Source organism: Nomascus leucogenys, chromosome 14 (assembly GCF_006542625.1).
Source record: "Nomascus leucogenys isolate Asia chromosome 14, Asia_NLE_v1, whole genome shotgun sequence".
NCBI classification, from domain to species: Eukaryota; Metazoa; Chordata; class Mammalia; order Primates; family Hylobatidae; genus Nomascus; species Nomascus leucogenys.
The window spans coordinates 26,031,388-26,056,643 of NC_044394.1; the positions used below are offsets into that span (position 1 = coordinate 26,031,388).

At 40.4% G+C, this 25,256-nt stretch overlaps 1 protein-coding gene across 3 annotated transcripts in view; it reads right to left on the minus strand.

The window, feature by feature from the left end:
• Nucleotides 1-25,256, minus strand: part of XPO1 (exportin 1) — a 61,782-nt gene that overhangs the window by 31,355 nt on the left and 5,171 nt on the right. The window contains exons 1-3 of one of the 3 annotated variants that reach the window (XM_030826992.1): nt 18,600-18,679; nt 17,453-17,516; nt 14,768-14,840 (exon numbers count right to left, since the gene is read on the minus strand). Coding sequence is in view for 1 of the 3 variants with exons in the window: in XM_030826991.1 (XP_030682851.1) it covers nt 14,768-14,840; nt 18,600-18,701 (175 nt within the window). In the remaining 2 variants the exon portion in view is untranslated. Of the gene's footprint in view, nt 1-14,767; nt 14,841-17,452; nt 17,517-17,675; nt 17,692-18,599; nt 18,702-25,256 lie in introns of those variants that run through there. The other 2 variants (XM_030826993.1, XM_030826991.1) reach the window with 2 other exon arrangements.

The following is a 25,256-nucleotide window of genomic DNA, read 5'->3' on the forward strand; positions in this document are numbered from 1 at the left end:
CTGAGGCAGGAGAAGTGCTTAAACCTGGGAGGTGGAGAAAGAAAAGAGAAAGATGCACTCCTAATGAGCTGAAATCATGCCACTGCACTCCAGCCTGAGTGACAGATCAAGGCTCCATATCACTAATTAATTAATTTCAAAGAAAGGTTCTCATTGAAGTTGTGTGTCTTTGATAAGTCCTGACGTTGCCATCAAGATCTTCAATGGATTCAGATACTGACTTAGCACTCGTACAGTTCAGCGGCCCGAGACCCTATTCTCAATATAAATGAAAAAAAATTCACATCCAAACTTGGTAGGTCAGGTTGGGCATGGTGGCTCACATCTGTAATCCCAGCACTTTGGGAGGCCAAGGCAGGTGGATCACCTGAGGCGGAATTCAAGACCAACCTGGCCAACATAGTGAAACCCCGTCTCTACTGCGGGAGGCTCTGTCTCAAAAAAATAAAAATAAAAAACAAAGTCAGTGGGTCAAATGCTCTAATTGTTTCTTGGAAAGCCATATAAAATTTATTCGAAATATAATACACACCTGTAGAAATGCCTAACCACTTAGTGAAAGGCAGCTTATGACACGTAAATGTTCCAAATGCAAGGGTTAATGCATACGTCTTTAATATTCCAGCTCTATTGCTCAATATAAAGAAAAATGTGTTTAACAGTCCCATTTCAAATAAAAACACAGAAATATCAAATAGTCAATATAAACTTGCAATGGCATAGTATCAACTTCAGCAAGCTAAAAAGATGAGATTTAAATAAACCTCAAGCTAACTTAGAAGGTACACACCATCTGCCAAATTCTTTACACAGCAATAATAATCTTATCCCTCAGAAACACCTTGTAAACACTGGATACTCAATGATAGCGTAAAAAGCACGCATTATTGAACCTGATTTTTATATGAACAGAATTCACTAAAACTCTTTAAAATATTGAGAACAAATTAATTCAAATGGTGTCATATTCCCATAGAAGCAAAACTCAATCTTCAAGTCATACAGTTGTACGTCAGCATCTTACAGTCAGTGATAGTCATGCAGTAAACATTTTCAACCAAATAAGGATCTGACTTATTAAGAGAAAGATGCATTCCTAGAAAAATCCTTAAAATGTGGGAGCCCATGTTACATATTCCAATTCCTCTCCTTCCCAGCAGCTAATTTTCACGTACAGTTTAAGTACCCCAAATCTGAAATCTGAAACACTCCAATATCTGCAAGATTGACTGACTGACTGAGATGGAGTTTCACTCTTGTGGCCCAGGCTGGAGTGCAATGGTGCAATCTCAGCTCACTGCAACCTCCGCCTCCCGAGTTCAAGCGATTCTCCTGCCTCAGCCTCCCAGAGTAGCTGGGATTACAGGTGCCCGCCAGCACGCCCAGCTAACCTTTTTTTTTTTTAAGGTAAAGACAAGGTTTCACTATCTTGGCCAGGCTGTTCTCCAACTCCTGACCTCAGGCAACCCACCTGCCTCGGCCTCCCAAAGTGCTGGGATTACAGGCGTGGGCCACCACGCCTGACCCCAAATCTGCAAGTTTTAAAGCACCAACATGGCACTAAAAGGAAATGCTCAGGTTGAGTGAGGTGGATCACGCCTGTAATCCCAACACAACGTGGGCGGATCACCTGAGGTTTGGAGTTTGAGACCAGCCTGACGAACATGAAGAAACCCTGTCCCTACTGAAACTACAAAATTAGCCAGGTGTGGTGCCGCATGACTGTAATCCCAACTACTCGGGAGGCTGAGGCAGAAGAAATCGCTTCAACCCAGGAGGCGGAGGTTGCAGTGAGTCGAGATCATGCCATCGCACTCCAGCCTGGGCAACAAGACTAAAACTCTGTCTCAAAAAAAAAAAAAAAAAAAAGAAAAAAGGAAAAAAAAAAGGAAATGCTCATTGGGTCTATTTCAGTTTTGGGATGCTTAACTAGTGAGCATAATGCAAATATTCCAAAATCTGAAAAAGCCCGAAGTCTGGAACACTTCTCATCCCAAGCATTTCCAGTAAGAGGCAGTCAACCTGCACCACAGCAAATGGTTTAAGGCTTTTGATACACTATTAAAAATGTAAATTACAAACAGGAAAAACAAAAGTTCAATTTAGTTTCAAATCAATTTCAGTTTAAACATTTGTTTATTCCATAAGCTAAAAAAATGTAAATTTGGTACATTTCTACATCAATGCTATATATAATTGAAATGCTTATTACAAGTATCAGTCCATGAAAACATCAAAATTGGCTGGATGTGGTGCCTGTAATCCTAGCGCTGTGGGAGGCTGAGGTGGGTGGATCACTTGAGGCCAGGAGTTTGAGATCAGCCTGGCCAACATGGTGAAACCTGTCTACTAAAATACAAAAAAATAGCCAGGCATGGTGGTGCACACCTGTAGTACCAGCTACTCGGGAGGCTGAGGCACAAGAATTGCTTCAACCCGGATGGCAGAGGTTGCAGTGAGCCAAGATTGTACTACTGCACTCCAAGCAGCCTGGGCAACAGTGTGAGACTATCTCAAAACAAAACAAAAAAACACACAAAATTGATCTTTGGAAAGATGGTCAATAAAATAGTGTTCTGCTTTCTTTACTTATACAAGGGTATATGGGGTATTGTTACTACTGTTCTCTCAATGAAATATTAATAAGAACAATGCCACATGGAAGACAAACAGCTAACAGTAATTCTAAAGCAGGAGTTAAGTTAGGGTTCCCACAGATAATCTAGAATTTAACCTGCTTTGATAATGTTAAGAGAAATGGATCTATACACACATCCACCATTCTTAAATGGATATTTATGGCCTCAAACACACTGACCAAAAAATCTAAAAGATTAAAATTTTATTAAAATTGACAGGAGCATCACTCATGATAGCCAAAAGATGAAAGCAGGTCGAGCACAGTAGCTCTTGACTGTAATCTAAACACTTTGGGAGGCTGAGGCAGAAGATCGCTTGAGCCCAGGAGTTTAGGACCAGCCTAGGCAACATAGCAAGACCCCATCTCTACAAAAAATAGAAACAGTCAGGTACGATTCGTGCGCACCTAGTCCCAGTTATGCAGGAGACTGACACAGGAGGATTGCTTGAGCCCCGGAAGTTGAGGCTAGAGTAAGCCATGATCCCGCCACTGCACTCCAGCTTGGGCGACAGAGCGAGACCTTATCTCAAAAAAAAAAAAAAAAAAAAAAGTTACATGGATGTAAGCTAGGGATCAAACACTGTTAGGTATCAAGTATAGGCCTTTCATGGAGGCCTGTAATCAAAATACTTGGAATGGGGCAAATTGTTACATTAACCAGAAATGGAAATATTATTCCTGTCATTCATATACAATGTGCCCGGAAATACTGCTTTCTTTATTTTTTAGACAGAGTTTTGCTCTTGTTGCCCAGGCTGGAATGCAATGGTGCAATCTCGGCTCACTGCAACCTCCACCTCCCAGGTTCAAGCAATTCTCCTGCCTCAGCCTTCAGAGTAGCTGGGATTACAGGAATGCGCCACCACGCCCAGCTAATTTTTTTGTATTTTTAGTAGAGATGGGGTTTCACCATGTTGGTCAGGCTGGTCTCAAACTCCCAACCTCAGGTGATCCGCCCACCTCAGCCTCCCAAAGTCCTGGGATTACAGGCAAGAGCCACTGTGCCCAGCCTATCTTTTGAGATATTATTATCACTCTGTTGCCCATGCTGGAGTGCAGTGGTGCAATGAATCAGGGCTCGACCTCCTGCCTGGACTCAAATGATTCTCCCGCCTCAGCCTCCTGAGTAGCTGAAACTACAGGGGCACTCGATCATACACTGCTAGTATTTTGTATTTTTAGTAGAGAGAGGTCTAACTATCTTGTCCTGGCTGATCTCAAATTTCTGGGCTCAAGAGAGCCTCCCAAACTGCTGGGATTGCACGCCTCAATCACTGTACCTGGCCTGCCTTGTTTTTTTTAGATATGAAAAACATAATTTATAGCTTAAAGATACTTCTTTTTCTTTTCTTTTCTTTTTTTTTTTTTGGAGACGGAGTCTTGCTCTGTCACCCAGGCTGGAGTGCAGAGGTGTGATCACAGCTCACTGCAGCCTCCACCTCCCTGGTCCAAGCAACTTCCCTGCTGCAGCCTACCGAGTAGCTGGGATTACAGGCACACGCCACCACTCCCGGGTAATTTTTTTTGTATTTTTAGTAGAGATGGGGTTTCACCATGTTGGCCAGACTGGTCTTGAACTCCTGACCTCAGACAATTGCCTGCCTAGGCCTCCCAAAGTGCTGGGATTACAGGGGTGAGACATCGCACCAGGCCTTAAGTATATTTCTTACATTATCCTACCATGGTTTAATACTGACAAAAAATGATTTGGAATGCCTGTCAACTCTCTGAGATTAGACTGATAACTTTTGCTCCCATCTCTAACATTGTATTCTGTGGGATTTCTCATGAATTTGTTTTAGATGCAAGGATGTAAGTCTAAATATTTGCATTTTCTTTTCAAAATCACAAATGAAACAATCACCTCTGAGTAACACACTATCAACTTATTAGAAACTTACATTATCACCTAGTTCTGAAAATTTCTCAAGGAAATTAGGAAATAGGGTTTCTGCTCTGAATTCCATAGTCAAGGAACTATGAAAAGGCTCTAAACACCGCACATATAGGGAAAAGTAGCAGAAATATTAAATTCCAAGAGCTTTTGCAGAATTGAGGTGTTTTCTCACAACAGGAAGGGAAAGTGAGTTTGAACTGGACTTTGACTAGTTGGATTAAACTACACGTTCAAGAGATAAGTGAACAATGGCAATTCTCTATATTAGCAAGAAATAATCAGGAATTGACATTAAAGATGTTCATTCTCTCCAAATGCATCCATAGATCCAAAGCAATCTCAATAAAAATTTCAGGACAGTTTTTGTTGAAATTTGCCAGATTTCACTCTAAAATTTTTATGGAACAGCAAAAAACCAGTAATAGCCAAACCTTTTAGAAACAAAGTTGGGGAGCTGGGTATGGTAGCTCACACATAATCCCAGCACTTTGGGAGGCTGAGACTGGCAGATCACTTGAGGTCAGGAGTTCGAGACCAGCCTGGCCAACATGGTGAAACCCCATCTCTACTAAAAATACAAAAATTAGCCAGGTGTGGTGGTGTGCACCTGTAATCCAGCAGGTGGAGTTTGCAGTGAGCTGAGATCGTGCCACTGTACTCTGGCTGGGAGACACAGCATGACTCTGTCTCAAATAAATACATAAACCTTGACCCTTACCTCACCTCATATACAAAAATTGAGTAAAATGAATCACACGATGCTTTTTTCAGACAGGGTCTTTGTTGCCCAGGCTGGATTGCAGTGGTATTATGATCTTGGCTCACTGCAACCTCCACCTCCCGAACTCAAGCATTCCTCCCACCTCAGCTTCCCGGCAGTCAGGACTACAGGTGCATGCCACCACGCCTGGCTAATTTGTTTGTATTGTTTCCACCTGCCTTGGCCTCCCAGCGTTGGGATTACAATTGTGAGCTACTGTGCCCAGCCAAATCACAGATCTTAATGCAAGAGCTAAAACTATAAAGGTTCTATAAGAAAACTTAGAGAATATCTTTTTTTTTTTTTTGAGACAGGGTCTTGCTCTGTCACCCAGGCTGGAGGGCAGTGGAGTGATCTAGGCTTACTGCAGTCTCTGCCTCCCCAGTTCAAGCAATTCACCAACACACCTGGCTAATTTTTGTATCTTTAGTAGAGATGGGGTTTCACCCTGTTGACCAGGCTCGTCTTGAACTGCTGACCTCAAGAGATCTGCCTGCCTCGGCCTCCCAAATTGCTGGAATTACAGGCGTGAGCCACTGTGCCCAGCCAAAAACTTACAGAAAATCTTAAGTGACCTTTGCGTGACAAAGATTTCTTGAATACAACACAAAAAGCATCAACTATACAAAGAAAAAAAAATCAACACTGATTTTAATCAAAATCTGAAATTTTTGCTCTTCAAAAGACACCATTACAAAAATTAAAAAGGAAGCCACAGACAAAACACTTGCAAAACATACAGTTAACAAAATACTCCTGACTAGAATACAAAGAGCCCTTAGATCTCAATAAGAGAACAGCCCAATAAAAACTGGGCAGAATTGGCCGGGCATGGTGGGCTTACATGCCTGTAATCCTAGCGCTTTGGGAGGCTGAGGCGGGTGGATCACAAGGTCAGGAGATCGAGACCAGTGTGGCTAACATGGTGAAACCCTGTCTCTACTACTAAAAATACGAAAAATTAGCAGGGCGTGGTGGCACGCACCTGTAATCCCAGCTACTCAGGAGACTAAGGCAGGAGAATCGCTTGAACCCAGGAGGCAGAGGTTGCAGTGAGCCAAGATTGTGCCACCGCACTTCAGCTGGGGCAACAGAGCCAGGCTCCATCTCAAAAAAACAAACAAACAAACAAAAAACAAAAAACTGAGCAAAATTTTTGAACAGACATTTCACCAAAAAACATACTGGCATGGCAAAGAACATGTAAGGAAATGTGATGGAACATAGAACAACACTACTCCACATGGAAATTAAGGCCGGGCGCGGTGGCTCATGCCTGTAATCCCAGCACTTTGGGAGGCTGAGGCGGGCTGATTACCAGGTCAGGAGTTCGAGACAATCCTGGCCAACATGGTGAAATCTTGCCTCTACTAAAAATACAAACAAATTAGCTGGGTGTGGTGGCACATGCCTGTAGTCTCAGCTACTCGGGAGGCTGAGGCAGGAGAATCGCTTGAACCCGAGAGACAGAGGTTGCAGTCAGCCAAGATCACGCCACTGCACTCCAGCCTGGGCGACAGAGCGAGACTCTGTCTTTAAAAAAAAAAAACAAAAACAAAAAAAACAAAGAAATAAATTAAAACCACCATGAGATGCTACTGTATATGCACTACAATAGCCAAACTAAAAACACTGTCTATACCAAGTGTTAGCCGAGATGTGAAACATACTTATACACTGCTGGTGAGATTGACATCACCACTTTGGAATACAGTTGGATGCTTAAACATACACCAAAACATCCATATGTTCCGGGCGCAGTGGCTTACGAGTATAATCTCAGCACTGTGAGAGGCCGACGTGGACAGAACACCTGAGGTCAGGAGTTTGAGACCAGCCAGGCCAATATGGCGAAACTATCTCTATTACAAAAACAAAAATTATGCTGGTGTGGTGGTACATGCTTGTAATCCCACCTACTCGGGAGGCTGAGGCACAAGAATCGCTTGAACCCAAGAGCCAGAGGTTGCAATGAGCCAAGATCATGACACTGCACTCCAGCCTAGGCGACAGAGTAGTGTGACTGTCTTAAAAAAAAAAAAAATCCACACAATCCAGCCATTCCACTCTTACCAAACAAGTGACAACAAGCACATGTGGAGAGGGGCAGTGAAGGCGAAAGTAATTGGATAGAGGCAGATCTTGATTATACAGAGGTAGTTTCATGGGAGCATGCACAAGACAAACTTATCCAACTGTACACTTTAAACCTAATAAATAAGGCAAATACAAAAATTCTCAAAGGCCACTATCAATTAAAGGAAACATGTTAAATATCTTCAATACTACAGGAGATCTTTAGCAGGAGTGACCCTATTAGTTCCGTTTCTGAAACTTGACTTTGTGGTGAAAAAAATTGTAAAGGACACAGAAAAGCAGGTGTTAGTGAGCTCACTTAGGAAGGTATTTCAGAAATTTCAGGGTATTTTGAGACTGGTATATGGCAATTTGGTGAAATGCAGGTATTTCATGAAAAACAGTTGGTAACCCACTACTTATTCATACTCAGCATATGTAAGCACAGGGCTTCCTATACATTAGCTCTAATGCCCAAAACCTTGCAACACAAACTGAAATATGAGGTCAAATAATGTAGCCAGTATTACGGTGCCAATAAATATACCACGTGTCTCACGTCAAAGGAGAGCACTAAATAAAATTTTATGAGTGGATCAGCTTTGGTCTGCCAACTAAAGACATGAAACTGTACAACTCAGAAATTTTAGTGGCCCATCTACTTATAAAATCCAACCTGGCTGGGCACGGTGGCTCATGCCTATAATCCCAGCACTTTGGGAGGCCGAGGCGGGCGGATCACGAGGTCAGGAGATCGAGACCATCCTGGCTAACTCTACTAAAAAAAAAAAAAAAAAACCCACAAAAAATTAGCCAGATGTGGTGGCAGGCACATGTAGTCCCGGCTACTCAGGAGGCTGAGGCACGAGAATGGTGCGAACCCGGGAGGCAGAGTGTCCAGTGAGCCAAGATCTCGCCACTACACTCCAGTCTGGGTGACAGAGCGAAACTCCGTCTCAAAATTAAACAAACAAACAAACCAAAAAAAAACCAAAAAAAAAAAAAAAAAAAACAACCTTGCATGGTGGCCCATGCCTGTAATCCCAGCCACTCGGGAGGCTGAGGCAGGAGAATTGCTTGAACCTAGGAGGCGGAGGTTGCAGTGAGTGGAGATTGAGCCACTGCACTCCGGCCTGGGCAACAAGAGCGAAACTCTGCCTCGAAAAAACCAAACCAAACCAAAACAAAAAAATCAAACCTTGTAATTGTGATCTTTCCACTTTGGACTACTTTTTTCATAAATTCGCTTCTTCTCTATTCAATGTGAGCAAGTGTCGGTTTTTTTTTTTTGAGATGGAGTTTCACTCTTGGTGCCCAGGCCATAGTACAATGGCACGATCTCAGCTCACCGCGACCTCTGCCTCCCAGGTTCAAGCGATTCTCCTGCCTCAGCCTCCCCAATAGCTGGGATTACAGGCATGCGCCACCACGCCTGGCTAATATTGTATTTGTAGTAGAGATGGGGTTTCTCCATGTTGGTCAGGCTGGTCTCGAACTCCAGACCTCAGGTGATCTGCCCGCCTCAGCCTCCCAAAGTGCTGGGATTACAGGCATGAACCACCACGCCCTGCCTGTAAGTTTTATCAATCAATGAAATGATCTACAAGCCATACACATTAACTGATTAAAACAATCCCTTGGTTTAAATAAAAAGTACAGAAATACCTTTATATTGCATCATCTTTCCCCGCCCCAGGAACAAAGGAGGCTTCCTCTTTTTTATGATTTGAATTATCTAAATGCCATTTTTAATCAATTAATTATTTTTTTAAATTTTATTTCAGAGTTTCACTCTTGTTGCCGAGGCTGGAGTGCAGTGGTGCTGTCTTGGCTCACTGTAATCTCCACCTCCCAGGTTCAAGCGATTCTCTTGCCTCAGCCTCTCAATTAGCTGGGATTAAAGGCACCTGCCACCACACTCAGCTAATTCTGGTATTTTTAGTAGAGACTGGGTTTCATTCACCACATTGGCCAGGCTAGTCTCGAACTGACCTCAGGTGATCTGTCCGCCTCGGCCTCCCAAAGTGCTGGGATTACAGGTGTAAGCCACCACACCCAGCCTAAATGCCATTTTTAAAAAGGGATGGGGAATTATCCGGATCATGACTCTGACAGAGAATCAACACCACTAGTAGTCCTACAGGATCTTTAAGACTTCAGTGATGGCTAGGGGTGGTGATATACCTGTAACCCCAGCACTTTGGGAGGCTGAGGTTGGAGCATCACTTGAGGCCAGGAGTTCAAGACCAGCCTGGACAACATAGGCAAACTGTGTCTCTATCAAAATTAGAAAAACTTAGCTGGGTGTGGTGGCACATGCCTGTAGTCCTAGTTATTTTGGCAGGCTAAGGCGTGGTAACTGCTTGAGCTCAGGAGTTTAAGGCTGCAGTGTGCTATGATTGTGCCACTGTACTCCAGCATGGGTGATACAGTGAGATCCTGTCTCAAAACAAATGAATAAATAAAAGACTACCATGAATAGCAACCACTCTTTATTAGAGAATTCTTCCATTTGACCTATTAAAATTTCCCAGCCAGGCTTGGTGGCAATTTGGGACGGCAAAGTAGGAAGACTGCTTTAAACCCAGGAGTTTAAAACCAGCCTGGGCTTCACAGTGAGACTCTGTCTCTAAAAAAATTTTTTTTAAATTAGCTGGGCATGGTGGTGTGGACCCACAATGCTAGCTACTCTCAAGGCTGAGGCAAGACGGCAGGGTGCAATGGCTCACGCCTATAATCCCAGCACTCTGGGAGGCTGAGGATCACCTGAAGTTAGGAGTTCGAGACCAGCCTGGTCAACATGGCGAAACCCCGTACTTACTAAAACAAATACAAAAATTAGCCAGGCATGGTGGTGTGTACCTGTAATCCCAGCTACTTGGGAGACTGACGCAGGACAATCACTTGAACCCAGGAGGCAGAGGGTGCAGTGAGCCAAGACTGTGCCACTGCACTCCAGCCTGGGTGACAGAGAGAGACTCTGTCTCACAAAAGAAAAAGAAAAAAAGCCTGAGGCAAGAGGATCACTGGAGCCCAGGAGTTCCAGGCTGCAGTGAACCATGATTGCACCACTGTACTCCAGCCTGAGCAACAGAGTGAAACCCTACATCTTTAAAAAACAAAGAAAAAGCCAGACGCGGTGGTTCACACCTGTAATCCCAGCACTTTGGGAGGCCGAGGCGGGGGGATCACGAGGTCAGGAGATCAAGACCATCCTGGCTAACATCACCCCGTCTCTACTGAAAAAAACAAAAAACAAAAAACCCAAAAAACCCCACAAAAAATCAGCCGGGCGTGGTGGCAGGCGCCTGCAGTCCCAGCTACTTGGGAGGCTGAGGCAGGAGAATGGCGTGAACCCGAGAGGCAGAGCTTGCAGTGAGCCCAGATCACGCCACTGCACTCCAGCCTGGGCAACACAGCGAGACTCCATCTCAAAACAAAAACAGACAAAAAAAAAACAAAGAAAAAAAGACACTCTGAGCCCCAATATCAAGGAGCTTATAGTTTGGAGGATGGGGAATAAAGTGACTAAAACGGCCAAGTGTAATGTGGGGTGCGAGGGACAAAACACATAAAACACACACAAATAGACACATACTTATGGCCTAAAGCTAAATGAAAATCCAGAGAAATGTAATAAATTTTATATAACACAAATCTCAACTTATTTAAATGTTTTATTATCTCGCCCTTTCTCTTGCTATAAAAATATCTTTTGAAAAATTAAATGTTCTTTTAAACATCCTTACTTTCTAATTATGTCTATCTTTTGCTCTTTTTTTTTTTGAAATGAAGTCTCACTCTGTTGGAGTACAATGACGTGATCTCAGCTCACTGCAACCTCCGCCTCCCAGGTTCAAGTAATTCTCCTGCCTCAGCCTCCTGAGTAGCTGGGATTACAGGAGTGTGCCACCACGCCCGGCTAATTTTTGTATTTTTAGTAGAGACAGGGTTTCTCCATGTTGGTAAGACTGGTCTCGAACTCCTGACCTCGTTATCTGCCTGCCTTGGCCTCCCAAAATGCTGGGATTACAGGCGTGAGCCACTGTGCCAGGCCTATCTTTTGCTCTTTAAAATTTTATTCTCCTGTGACCCACTGGTACAGGACACAGTAATGTATAACACAGCAAGAGACATCTAACCCACTCAAGAATCATGAGATTTTCCTGACAGTATTTATACAAGAGGCCTAAATTGAAAATGTCATTAACTTAAAAGAACATGTTGGCCAGGCGCAGTGGCTCATGCCTGTAATCTCAGCACTTTGGGAGGGCGGGGCGGGAGGACCAAAAGGTCAGGAAATCGAGACCATCCTGGCTAACATAGTGAAACCATCTCTACTAAAAAAAAAAAAAAAAAAAAAAAAAAAAAAAAAAAAAATTAGCCGGGTGTGGTGGCGGGTGCCTGTAGTCCCAGCTACTCAGGAGGCTGAGACAGGAGAATGGCATGAACCTGGGAGGCAGAGCTTGCAGTGAGCCAAGATTGCACCACTGCACTCCAGCCTAGGCAACAGAGCAAGACTCCATCTCAAAAAAACAAACAAAACCCACGTAAAAATTAACATGCTGTGGACAAGAACCTAAAAGCAGATAAAAGAAATTCTAGATCAGAAAAAAAACGCAGGAATCTAATTTTGGCATACTCTTATGCAGTGAAACCCTTCCTTCCTTTAAAATACACCAGGCATTTCTTTCCAATTATGTGAATGAAACTTGGCTAAAGGGCCGGACTTAGACATCATTCTGTTCTTTTAGCTTGTGAAGCACTCATTATATACACCTAATTTGCTGCTGATTTATGATTCCTCTTTTACATGTGTTTTGTCTTCTCAACTATAACACTGTGACAACATACAGCACTTTGATGTATGTGTATATTTTTATAACCTTAATATTTAGTAGTAATTGGTACAAAGGAAACACACAATATGCACCCCAGGTAAACAACTATATATGCTATGATAGTTGGACAAAGGGTATAGCTACAGTAAAAAGCAAAGAGAATACCTTTAAAAGACAGGACACTTACGGAAAAAGGAAATATTTTAAATTAATTTATGTAATTTCCAACACCAAAGTTACTTAAAGATGAAGGAAAATTAATGTTCAGAAGTTCTAGTGTATTTTGTGAAATAAATCTTTAGGTTAGAGAATCCTCCCAGTTAAAATTAAAAAGGTAATCATGTTGACTAGGTGTGGTGGCTGGCCAAAGTGGAGGATTGCTCAAGCCCAGCAGCCAGCAGCATGGGCAACACAGCAAGACCCCATCCCTACAAAACATTAAAAAAACAAACAAACAAACAAAAAACAAATTTAGTAGGGCATGCCTATGTTCCCAGCTACTTGGGAGGCTGAGGTGGGAGGATTGCTCGACCCCAGCTATTTGAAGCTGCAGTGATGGTGCCAATGCACTCCAGCCTGGGGAACAGAGTGAGAATCTGTCTCAACAAAAAAGAAAGAAAGAAAATTTTTTAAAATTAATTTTTTCTATAACAAATGTAACTACAATGTTGATAAACTAGTATAATCATATCTATTTTCAACCTGGAAAAGATCTTCCAGAACCATCAAATGTGATAAAAAACAGAGATGCAGATTTAAGAACAAAAGGAGGATTTAAAATTATACAACAGTAAAATGGGACAGAAGTAAATCACCTTTTGTTGGTATGGCAGACCATGGCCAAATTAAATCTGGGGCTCATAACACATGAGTAAAACAATAATAGTAAAGGAACAAGGAATGACTACACTAAAGATCCCTGAAGAATAAAGTATGAAGGACCTACTTGGACCACATAGTCAAACTGTGCTTATTAATTTCTCAGTCCATCACAGAACATGATCTAAAATAGTTTCAGACCATAATAAAACATTTTAAAAAATGAGAACCTCTTTTAGGGCACACTATTTGCTCCTGCACTATCACTCTTAATCTATGATTTATGATGTATTAAAGATATTGCCACTGATTATACTTAATGTTCTTAAAAAAAGATACTGGCATTAAAATCTCATCACATTCAACTCTAAATGTGCTCAAACTTTGTCAAGGTTTAAGTCAGATTAGCTAAGTAAATCCATGTCACTATTCTACCATGATGATGATAAGAGAATGCAGGTGAAGGACAATACTTAAAAGACAAATAATCAAAGAAATTAGACATATTTTAAATGAAAATACTGCTAGAAGTATCATGTGCCCCATAATAAAGTCAAGAAAAAAATTTATCTTTTTCAGATAAATGAAATACAGTAGGTAAAAAGGCAGTGTATCATAACTGAAATTAGCTAAATCGAAGAATCCTAAGAAACTAATCTTGCCTCATGTTTCTCAAAATATGACTACATTCCTCAAGGTAGCACAGACAGAAAAGTTAAATTACTCATTAACAGGTATCACTACACCTTCATTTTCTGATCTTTCTTCATTTCAGAAGCCAACCTCTTACAAGGCATTCCTTGAACCACAATAGGCAAAACAGCTTTGTGATCTTTAGTACTTGGCTTTTCCATTCCCAAGTTAACCTTACATAAGGTTTTTCTTTTGTTTGTTTGAGACGGAGTTTCGCTCATTGCCCAGGCTAGAGTACAGCGGCACAATGATGGTTCACTGCAGTCTCAACCTCTTGGCTCAAGGGATCCTCCTACCTCACCCCACTGATACCCGTCCCCCGCCACCTGCACCAAAATACCTGGCTAATTTTTAAATTTTTTGTAAACACAGGGTCTCGCTATGTTACCCAGGATGGTCTCAAACTTCTGGCCTTAAAAGACCCTCCCACTTCGGCCTCACAAAGTCCTGGGATTACAGGCTTGAGCCACTGTGCCCGGCCCATATTTTATTTATGTATGGTTTTTTTTTTGGAGATGGGGTCTTACTCGTCACCCAGGCTGCAGTGCAGTGGCAGGATCATGGCTCACTGCAGTCTCGACCTTTTGAGCTCAAGCAATGCTCCCACATAGCTGGGACCACAGGCATGCACCACCATACCCAGATAATTTTTAAAATTTTTGTCCAGACGAGGTCTTGCTATGCTGCCTAGGCTGGTATGGAACTCCCGGGCTCAAGCAATCCACTTGCCTCGGCCTCCTAAAGTGTTGGGATTACAGGCGTGAGCCATTGTGCCATAGCCCATATTTTTAAATAGAATATTTACTGTCAGAGTTTTCAACAGTCCAGTCTCCTCTTTCTCCCAAAAGATAACCTATAAGTGGGCTTCCTGTACCCGCCAATACAAATAGAACCTGTTTGCTTCATGATAAAAACAATAAGCTCCATTAGAGCAAAATATACTAAAGATTCATTATATGCCCCCTCAAACAGTCAACTATAATAAAAATGCCAGGAAAAACAAAATTCTGAATTTATAATTCTTTAATTTATTTTCCTACCTTCACACTGGTTCCTTGGAAGAATCTTCCACCTTGTTTTTATCACATTTTCCAAAATTTGTAGTCCATAATACTGAAAATTGGAGAATAGAAGCATGTGAATATATTGCTATATAGGACAGGCAACTCTCAGGATTCACAAATGGACAGACATTCACACATTTACATCTAAAGTTTCAAAAACATTATGCTACCAAGTTTAATTACATATATTAAACAAGTATCTATTCACCCATATACTGAGTTTTCATGCATTTTCCTCATTTTATTGTTTACTACTCTATATAACGTCCTGCTGTTTATACATGCTCACACCAGGAGGAAGAACCAAATAAAAAGCCCTTTAGCAGCCAAATAGGCTTATCTGTCGAAGGAAAAGTAGCAGCCAGATATGAATTCACAGCATAAATGACTGCTCATAGGCTCACGTACTTTAACACGAACAGGCTCCTAAGAATTTAGCAGCTTGGATTCTATCAAGCTTCCTACCATCCTCTAGGAGTTATAAGCTTTTGGCCAAATATTAAAGTATTGTCACAGATACTTTCTATAGAAAGTGTTTACAAGAATCACTGGTGTGTTACTTAAGGAGCAGCAAGACAACCCATGGGTTTATTTTATATTTTAACCCCACCCTTATAGTTGCTATTTCTACTAATTTAAAGATAAACTTTTGTGCACAGTCAAAATAATCACAAATGCATGTTGCAATCTGTATCTACCTTTCAGGTATTTCTTCCTAAATACTGAAAGTTATAACTAAAAGTATAAAAAATTAAAAAACAGATACCACTTTCAAGCCATTCTGTCCCTCCTGCTGATTACTCACTCTAAATAGTCAACAATATTTATAATAATTTATAAAGCTCCAGGAGTTACCACCTGAATTACTATGACCAATTAGTGTGGATAGGCAGGAGGAAGAAAAGGGACAACACTGTTGTGGTACATTTCAACTGAGAGGATTAGGGAAGAATCAGCTATAATACCTGAAAGGTGAACTCATTCATATACAGACATATAACCTCAGATTGCAAGTTTTGGCTGAGAATAAGAGTTCATCTTTAAAATGGTTAGTCATTACACAATAAAATAGGAGCATTAGTATTTCAACCAAAGGGATCATGTGAATGCTCATTTTATCCAAAGCACAATATAGACTGTCCCAAACTACATTGTGCTCAAACAGTGAATGTTTTTGCTGTTTTCTTTCATTTTAACATTTCACACTTTTCAGGAAAATTTTGCCATTTCAACTAAAGTACTACATTTGCAGAACATTCCTTAAAAACTTTCAAAATAAAAACAAGGCCAAAGCAAAATTCTAAAACTACAAATTTGATGCTATTAAAATGTTTCATAATCAGCAGTAAATAGTGATGTTTTCTAACCTTTTCACTTTTAAAAACACATCTATTTATTATGTCTAGGTCTGAGAAATATGTAAAAAAGAGAGCTGTCCAAATGCCTGAAGTTCTTAATTAGCTTTTAAAAATATAACTACCCTAAGTATTTTCTTTAATTTTATAGGCACAAAATCAGATTGTCAAGACTCAGTAAGTCAAAGCAATGCACTGCTTACAATGTATCCTCTTGCCAAAAAGCAATTAAAAAGCCTTTAAAACACTAAGAAACAAAACCCACCATAAATATAGTTAGAAATAAAAATCTTAAAGATAACTTCATGTTATTTAACCAAACTTTTTGTTTACATTTTTAATGGAAAGACACTGTCCTTTCTTATTTACTTCTTCCTATTTGATACTGTTACCTAAAATTACTATTTACTAACCTGTAGTTATTTTCTACAACTGTATAAAGGTAGCATAAGCTTGATGAAGATACAATTCATATTTCATCTTTCTGCCAAGGGGGTTGAAGCAGGCAGCCCAATAAAAGCTTTCCCCAGGTTAGGTCAGAGGAATACATCTGTTACAAAAATATCCTAAAATCCAATCTCTCCCAGACATAAAGACTTTGCCTATGAAACTAAAACAAAGAAAATTTACATTCCTTTGAAAAAATGTTATTTGGGGCCAGGCAAAGTGGCCCTCGCCTGTAATCCCAACATTTTGGGGAGGCCAAGGTGGGGAGGGCCAGGAGTTCAAGATCAGCCTGAGCAACACAGGGAGACCCCGCTTCTACAAAAAAATTGGTAAGTTAGTGAGGCATGGTGACATACACCTGTAGCCCCCTAGCTGCTCAGAAAGTTGAGGCAGAATGTCACTGAAGCCCAGGAGTTTGAGGTTACAGTGAGCTATAATCACACCACTGCACTCCAGCCTGGGCAACAGAGGTTCTGTCTCTTCAAAGAATTTTTTCTTTTCTTTCTTTCTTTCTTTCTTTTTTTTTTTTTTAAGTATTTTTGCTCAAAAATCTGAAGTGACAGTCAAATCTGAATGCCAATGATAAATCACTACAATCCAAACATTCTAAGGAATTATACTTTTGCCTTACATCTCCGAACTTGAGAAATCCACTGCTGAGTTATGAAGATGAGGGACAGATAACAGCAAAGACTAAATGAAAAAATAAATGCATGAAATGATCCCTATGGTAGAAATTTCTACTGAGCCCTTAGAAATACTTATTTTATGCATTGAATTCCCCTTTCCCCTCCCACCGCCCATGAAACAAAAACAATTGATGAACAGAATTCAGTTAAAGGGAATCAAAAGGGTAGACCTTGTGGAGGCCTGCCGTCAAAGCCTAGCTGTGTCAGTTGCACAGGAAGACACCCCTTTTCTTCCTATTACAAGCAATCAACATAATGGAACATTATGATTAATATCAGGTAGTGTTAACATCTTTAAAGAAAAAAAAAATGATTGCATAAAAGCCAAATGTCATAGTGCATAAATTTAGCACCAAATCATTTGTAATTTATGTAAATTGAAGAATTCTTTACCTGTTGCTTTCTTTCTGTTCCTCTAATCATCTCATTTTTCACAAGACAAATTTGAGTTTTTAAAAATACTGTTGATAAATCAACTTAAACATTAGTAATGTCTGTCAGTATAAAAAGCAAAATTTACCAGGCAAGCAAACAGGCAAACACTGTTATGTTACTTAAGGTTAGCACTTTGAGGAAGTTCTGGGCTGTATTTTTGACCTAAAATTTACAAGATGTCAAAACTAATATTTTAAAACTGTTAATTAACAAAGTCTGGTTTCAGAAACAAATGTGAATATGGCTATCTTCTGTTTTAACACAATGTATATCAAGTGGAAACCTTTCGTGTATTAAACAGAATGCCATAATATTTATTACTTTAAGGCAGTTTAAAGAGAAGCGTGAATCATCAAGCCTAAAACAGACAAAACACATTTTGATCAACCCTTCTGTTCAAACTTAAAAAAGGACCAGAATTATAACATTTTCCATTGTAAATAAAAACTGAGTGCTGTCCCATTAGAAGCCCAATGCCATGGAGTAGGGTTTTAAGCTGTCCACACAACTTGGTGTCAGAGGTGCCTGGCCTGTATTATATTGATTACTTGCCCAAAATAATTCCTTAATGTTATGTTTAATCTCTGAATAACATTCAGAATTTATGCTACTTAGACCTGTATACATATTCTAAAAAGAAAAAAACAAAATCAGACAACCAAAAAAGCCACCTTGCATACTAGTCCCATTACAAAACTTCATTCATAATTCTTAGGACTATTTGCAAGAATTAATTATAAGCTTAAGACTAAATTTTGAAACAAATTAACAATATAAAATGATTTGAGATAACAAATGCTAATACTAAAAATGAGATACCTTCCTCAAAGTTTATGACTGGAAGAAAAGAAATAACAGATTTTAAAACCACCACTTGCTTACTTTCGTATTCATATTCTGAGAAAATTCCAAAATTGTGTCGACTCTTGTCCAAGCATCAGGATGCTCCTTTAAATGTGTCAGTACTTCTTGAGCCATTCTTTGCTAAAATATTATAAAAAAAAAAAACAAAAAACTTAAGCTAATGTGTTCTTTTGAATCATTCATTAAAATGAAAACTACTGAGCAAGGCACAAATTCTAATTGGACAGAGATTCTATTATCGATGTTCAGAAATATTCAAAAATTAGACCTTATAGAAATAGAAATAAAATTATATAAACATGACTCCTAATCTTTTTTTTTTTTTTTTTTTTTTGAGACAGAGTCTCAGCTCTATCACCCAGGCTGGACTGCAGTAGTGTGATCTCAGCACACTGCAACCTCTGCCTCCTGGGTTCAAGCTATTCTCCTGCCTCAGCCTCCCGAGTAGCTGGGATTACAGGCGGGTGCCACTACAGCCGGCTAATTTTTGTATTTTTAGAAGAGATGGGGTTTCACCATGTTGGCCAGGCTGGTCTTGAACTCCTGACCTCAGGTGATCCGCCTGCCTTGGCCTCCCAAAGTGCTGCGATTATAGGAGCGAGCCACCATGCCCAGCCAACTCCTAATCTTTAAAGGTGCAAGTATTTTACTTACTTGAAATAATAACATTTTTGGGAGTAAATCTGGTTTTTTAGTCTCAAAACTGAACTGCATTTCAACCAAAGATCTATTCTGAAGCAAATGAGTTCTTAGCACTTAAATCAACCAAAAACAATATAAAAATTCTTATCTAGGCCAGTTGCAGTGTTTCATGCCTGTAATCCCAATACTTTGGGAGACTGAGGCAGGAGGATCACCTGAGGCCAGGAGTTCAAGACCAGCTGGCCAGCCTAGGTGACAGACAATGTAACGAGGCCACGACTCTCCAAAAAAAAAAAAAAAAAAGCTGCGCATGGTGGCTTGCACCTATAGTCCTAGCTACTCAGGAGAGCTGAGGTGGGAGCATCACTTGAGCCCCGGAAATCAAGGTTGCACCGAGCTATGATGGTGCCACTGAACTTCAGCCTGGGTGACGGAGCAGAGACCCTGTCTCTAGAAAAACAAAAAAAAAATCACATCTACTTAGGTAAGTTATGTAATGTAGCAGGACACTCTGCTTTACAAGAGTTACCAAGATCTCTCTAACTACAAAAATACATTTCATAGAAAGACTGCTGAAAACTAGGTCTAAGTAAAACCACAAATCCCAAATACTTACATACCCTTTGAGCTCTTTGAAAAGGGCTCCTAACATTTATTGTAACCATCCGTTCTCCATTCTGAAATTTCACTAATTTCATATACAAAATCTTTGTTTTGGAAACTATTTCCGTTTTTATTTTCATATTTTTAACATGCAACCCAGAAATACTAATCTATGTAGTCATCACCTTGTGCTTGTATCAGTTTTTCTTTTAACATAAAGTTTATGGAAGTCATCTTTGTGCCTTTCCCTAGTGCCATTTCCTTCCTTTGTTCCTTCTTTTTGTTTTTTTTTGTTTTTTTTTAGTTGGAGTCTTGCTCTGTCACTCAGGCTGGAGTGCAATGGCAGGATCTCGACTCATTGCAACCTCCACCTCCCGCGTTCAAGCAATTCTCCTGCCTCAGCCTCCCAAGTAGCTGGGACTACAGGCACGTGCCACCACGCCTGGATAATTTTTGTATTTTCAGTAGAGACGGGGTTTCACCTTGTTGGCCAGGGTGGTCTTGCACTCCTGACCTCGTGACCTGCCCGCCTTAGCCTCCCCAAAGTGCTGGGATTACACCTTTGTTCCTTTAAAAAGTAATGGCTTTCATGAACTTAGTGTGTCTTTTCCTGTCCACATTTTCATGGCATGTGTGTAAATTTCATGAATAGGGTTGTATGGCTACCAATTTTATGTTAATAGTATACTTAAAAAATCTTTTAGGCTGGGCACGGCGGCTCACGCCTGTAATCCCGGCACTTTGGGAGGCCAAGGTGGGCAGATCACGAGGTCAGGAGTTCAAGACCAGCCTGACCAATATGGCGAAACCCCATCTCTACTAAAAATACTAAAATTAGCCGGGAATGGTGGCGCGCGCCTATAGTCCCAGCTACTCGGGAGGCTGAGGCAGGAGAATCACTTGAATCTGGGAGGTGGAGGTTGCAGTGAGCCAAGACTGCCCATCAATCAGGAAGATTGCCCCAGTGCACTCCAACCTGGGTGACTGGGTGAGACTCCCTCTCAAAAAAAAAGAAAAAAAAAAAAAAATCTTTCCTGCAATTAGTTTTTTCCATTTGACAGTTTTCAAGATCCAGCCATGTCGACATCTTATTTTTATATACATGTATATATATTTTTCATTTCAACAAGTTTTTCATACAACATTAATATTTTTACCAACAGCTTTTAATTCTATTGACAAAAAGCAATGGCTTAATCTTTTTCACTTTTATATCTTTAAAGGTTGTTTTATAACTCAATTAGATCCTTCCTATTTCTTTTACCTATTTCTATTAAAAGTTGTAAGCAAAAAGTTTGGACTAGGTGTGGTGGCTCATGTCTGTAATGCCAGGAGTTCAAGACCAGCCTGGGCAACAAAGAAAAATTAATAATGAGCCAGGTGTGGTGGGACACGCACTTATGGTCCCAGCTACTCAGGAGGCTGAGGTGGGAAGATTGAGCCTGGGAAGTCAAGGCTGCAGTGAGCTGTGATCATGCCATTGTGCTCCAGCCTGTGTGACAGAGCAAGAAAAAAGTTTGATGACTTTAAAATCTGTCAGTTACCTTTCTTTTATACTTTACTTTATCATGGGTTTAATTCTATGGTTATAAACAATAAAGCATCAAAAACAGGGTAGAAAGCACTCTTACAACCATTTCTGGCAAAGATACCTTATGATCTTTAGCTTGGCTTTTATTCTAGTCTTTAAAAACAATCGTATGCTTGGCTGGGCACCATGGCTCACGCCTGTAATCCCAACACTTTGGGAGGCCAAGGTGGGCGGATCACGAGGTCAGAAGTTCAAGACCAGCCTGGCCAACATGGTGAAACCCCATTTCTACTAAAAATTCAAAAATTAGCTGGGCGTGGTGGGGCGTGCCTGTGATCCCAGTTACTCATGAGGCTGAGGCAGGAGAATTGCTTGAACCAGGACCCAGAAGGCAGAGGTTGCAGAGATTTGAGATCCCACTACTGCGCTCCAGCCTGGGCTACAGAGTGAGACTGTCTCATCACAAAAAAAAAAAAAAAAAAAAAAAAAAAAAAACATACACTTATCCTGGCTTTGATGCTTTATTTTAACCACGATCTTTTCCTCAGATAGTAAATACAATACCACATTCATGACTATCCCATACATCAATCAGCAAAACACACTGCTACATACTCAATAACTTATATGGTTGTTCTCTACCCAGAAATCCACCAGAACCACTGTGGTTGCCTGAAAAGATCAAACGCCTGCTTCCACTGTGAGACTGTGGTTAGAAGAGTTAATGTGTATATTTTAAAATACAATCATACACATTTTTATTTGATTTCATTAAAGGACTGATGGGCATAATGTGCCATATGAGAAATGATAGAAGGCAGAAAGAATAATGATGTGAGTTATCTAGGGCCAAAGCACATTTTAGCAGTGTTTTGGTCTTCTCCTTGAGAATATCTAGCTAGATAACCTTATCTAACTAGAGGAAAAGTTGTATCAAAGATCCTCACACAGTAAAAGTTACTTGGTCAAGTTACCATTTTGTCAGATGCTTTGAAGTGATAAGCATTCTACACAGAATCAAATACTTCCCACACTATCACCACTCATATCAATCTTTACATAAATAATATTCTTTCCTGTTAGTTGTAATTTTACTCTCTGATGTTACTTCTAGTATTTGCATTCTAATGTATTCTAATCCCACCATTCTTACATAATGTTCTTTATAAACTTAAAACCCCAGCAGGGGTTAAAAAAAAAAGACACAAAAGCAAACTAAAGAGAGAGAAAACCTAGCATCTCTCTTGTGCTACTAACTGAATGGTGAAAGCATTTTAGTTGCTAAGCAATAGAGTTCAAGATCGTTAACAGAACACAATATTGGAGAAAACATCCAACTCTTCCTGTATCTTTTTTCTAGCTGTCTACTTGGCTAAAAATAGAAAAATGCTTATAACAGAGGGTAGAGGGTAGTTCTAATGTTACAGTGCTAAATATCCTACTATACTAACCATGTATGCAGAAGTTCTGTCTACAGATTAAAAGTCACCCTTGTAAATAATTTATTCCCCTCCCCCAAGTTACACATTCCTTTAAAAAAAAAAAAAGCTACCTATAGCTTTTTTTGACTTTAAAAGCTTAATTAGTATAATAAATTTTTCTTGTCATTATTAGTGCATATTTTATGAGTAGCAAAAAACATTTTAATTTTAAGCAATGAGTATCACATATGCTATATCATTTTCATTATACTGCTAAATGTACCCTTTAAACAGAGTGCCTTCTACCTATCAAGCACTGTAATAGGTGCTTTTAAACCTCATAACTAACCCTCCAATCTCTTGTAAGGCAGGTCATATCTGTACATGGGACTTAAGCAATGACTAGAGAGAGCTTCCAAGAATCAAATTAGGACATCTAACACTAAAAATCATGTTTTCCACTACAGCAGCTCGCTACTACTACTACTCCTTTTCCTTTGAAATAAGACCCCCAAGGAGGTGGTAAACGAAAAGTAGACTGAACTAATGACATAGGACGTTGAGACCAAAAGGACTCCTTAACCAGCTTTAACCTCTAAATCTTGTTTCATTTACAATACAATGTAAGTTTGCGAGTTATTTTTACGCAACTGATTTTGTCACATGATCTATTAACTACTGCAGACAAAATCCTTTTACTTTGGGAAAGTTAACCTATTGTCCTTATAAACAAAAAAATTTAGAAACACTTTTCTTAATCTACTTTTTATTAACAAGTCAATTTTAAAACAAACCATTAAATTTCTTAATACTATGAAACATTACTAAAAGCAGTATTACTGTAATATATTCTCAATTACAAAAATTGCCACTAATTCTGTTACAAGCCATGAAGAACACTGCTCTATGTTGGTTTATTTATCATACCTTTAGATGCAGTGAACTAGCTTAGTGTGAAGATTAAACAGTATTAGTAGCTGAATCTATGCGGAAAAAATTAAATGCCCTTTTTCCCAATGGCTACAGACCCGTGCTTCCAATATTACATTCAAAGTTGAACCCAACCTTACTTTCATAGCTTCCTCCAAAAGCAGCTGCTTTCTATGCATCCATGCTAGAAGAGATGAAGCTTAAAGCTTCATGTTGAATGTATAGCATGAGTAACAACTAAATGACAAGGATAATAAATACGGATGGTTAATTTTTTCAAGAATGCTTTAGGAGATAATGTACTGATCAAAACGCCCTAAAAGTATAAACCTGGACTAACAAGCTTACAGAATCACTCTACTTTTAGCACTTCCATGGCCCTTTTTCAAGTTTCTACTATAGTAAAAGAAGTACTGTTGCATTTCACAAGGGAATGGAAACATTTATACATGATGCTTTTTGGACTACCTATAAAAGACAGTACTATATCCACCTTGTATGTTTTCAAAAAGTGTAATGGCACTCAGTTGCCTTTTTTTTTTTTTTTTTTTTTTTTTTTGAGACAGAGTCTCACGCTGTTGCCCGGGCTGGAGTGCAGTGGCGCGATCTCGGCTCACTGCAAGCTCCGCCTTCCGGGTTCACGCCATTCTCCAGCCTTAGCCTCCCAAGTAGCTGGGAATACAGGCGCCCGCCACCACGCCTGGCTAATTTTTTGCATTTTTAGTACAGACGGCGTTTCACCGTGTTAGCCAGGATGGTCTCGATCTCCTGACCTCGTCATCTGCCCGCCTCGGCCTCTCAAAGTGCTGGGATTACAGGCATGAGCCACCGCGCCCGGCCGGCACTCAGTTTCTTAATTTTGCAAATATAAATATCTCGACAATATAAGTAACCTTACATCTACTAGCTGAACATTTATCTAACCAGAAATCTACTGTTCTGGCAACAAAACTACCTTAAAAGATTTCTGGCCAGGCACGGTGGCTCACGCCTGTAATCTCCGCACTTTGGGAGGCCAAGGCAGGCGGATCACAAGGTCAGGAGATGAAGACCATCCTGGCCAATATGATGAAACCCATCTCTACTAAAATACAAAAAATTAGCTGGGCACGGTGGCGCGCCTGTAGTCCCAGCTACTCGGGAGGCTGAGGCAGGAGAATTGCTTGAAAACCTGGCAGGCGGAGGTTGCAGTGAGCCGAGATTGCACCACTGCACTCAAGCCTGGTGACAGAGCAAGACTCCATCTCAAAAAAGATTTCTGTGCAGAACTTTTTACTCATTCAAAAACATGTTTGGGCTGGCACGTGGTGGCTCATGCCTGTAATCCCAGCACTTTGGGAGGCCGAGTTGGGTGGATTACCTGAGGTCAGGAGTTCCAAGACCAGCCTGGCCAACATAGTGTAACCCTGTCTCTACTAAAAATACAAAAATTAGCCAGGCATGGTGGCGTGTGCCTGTAATCCCAGCTACCAGGGAGGCTGAGGCAAGACAATGGCTTGAGCCAAGGAGGCAGGGGTTGCAGTGAGCCAAGATCGCGCCACTGCACTC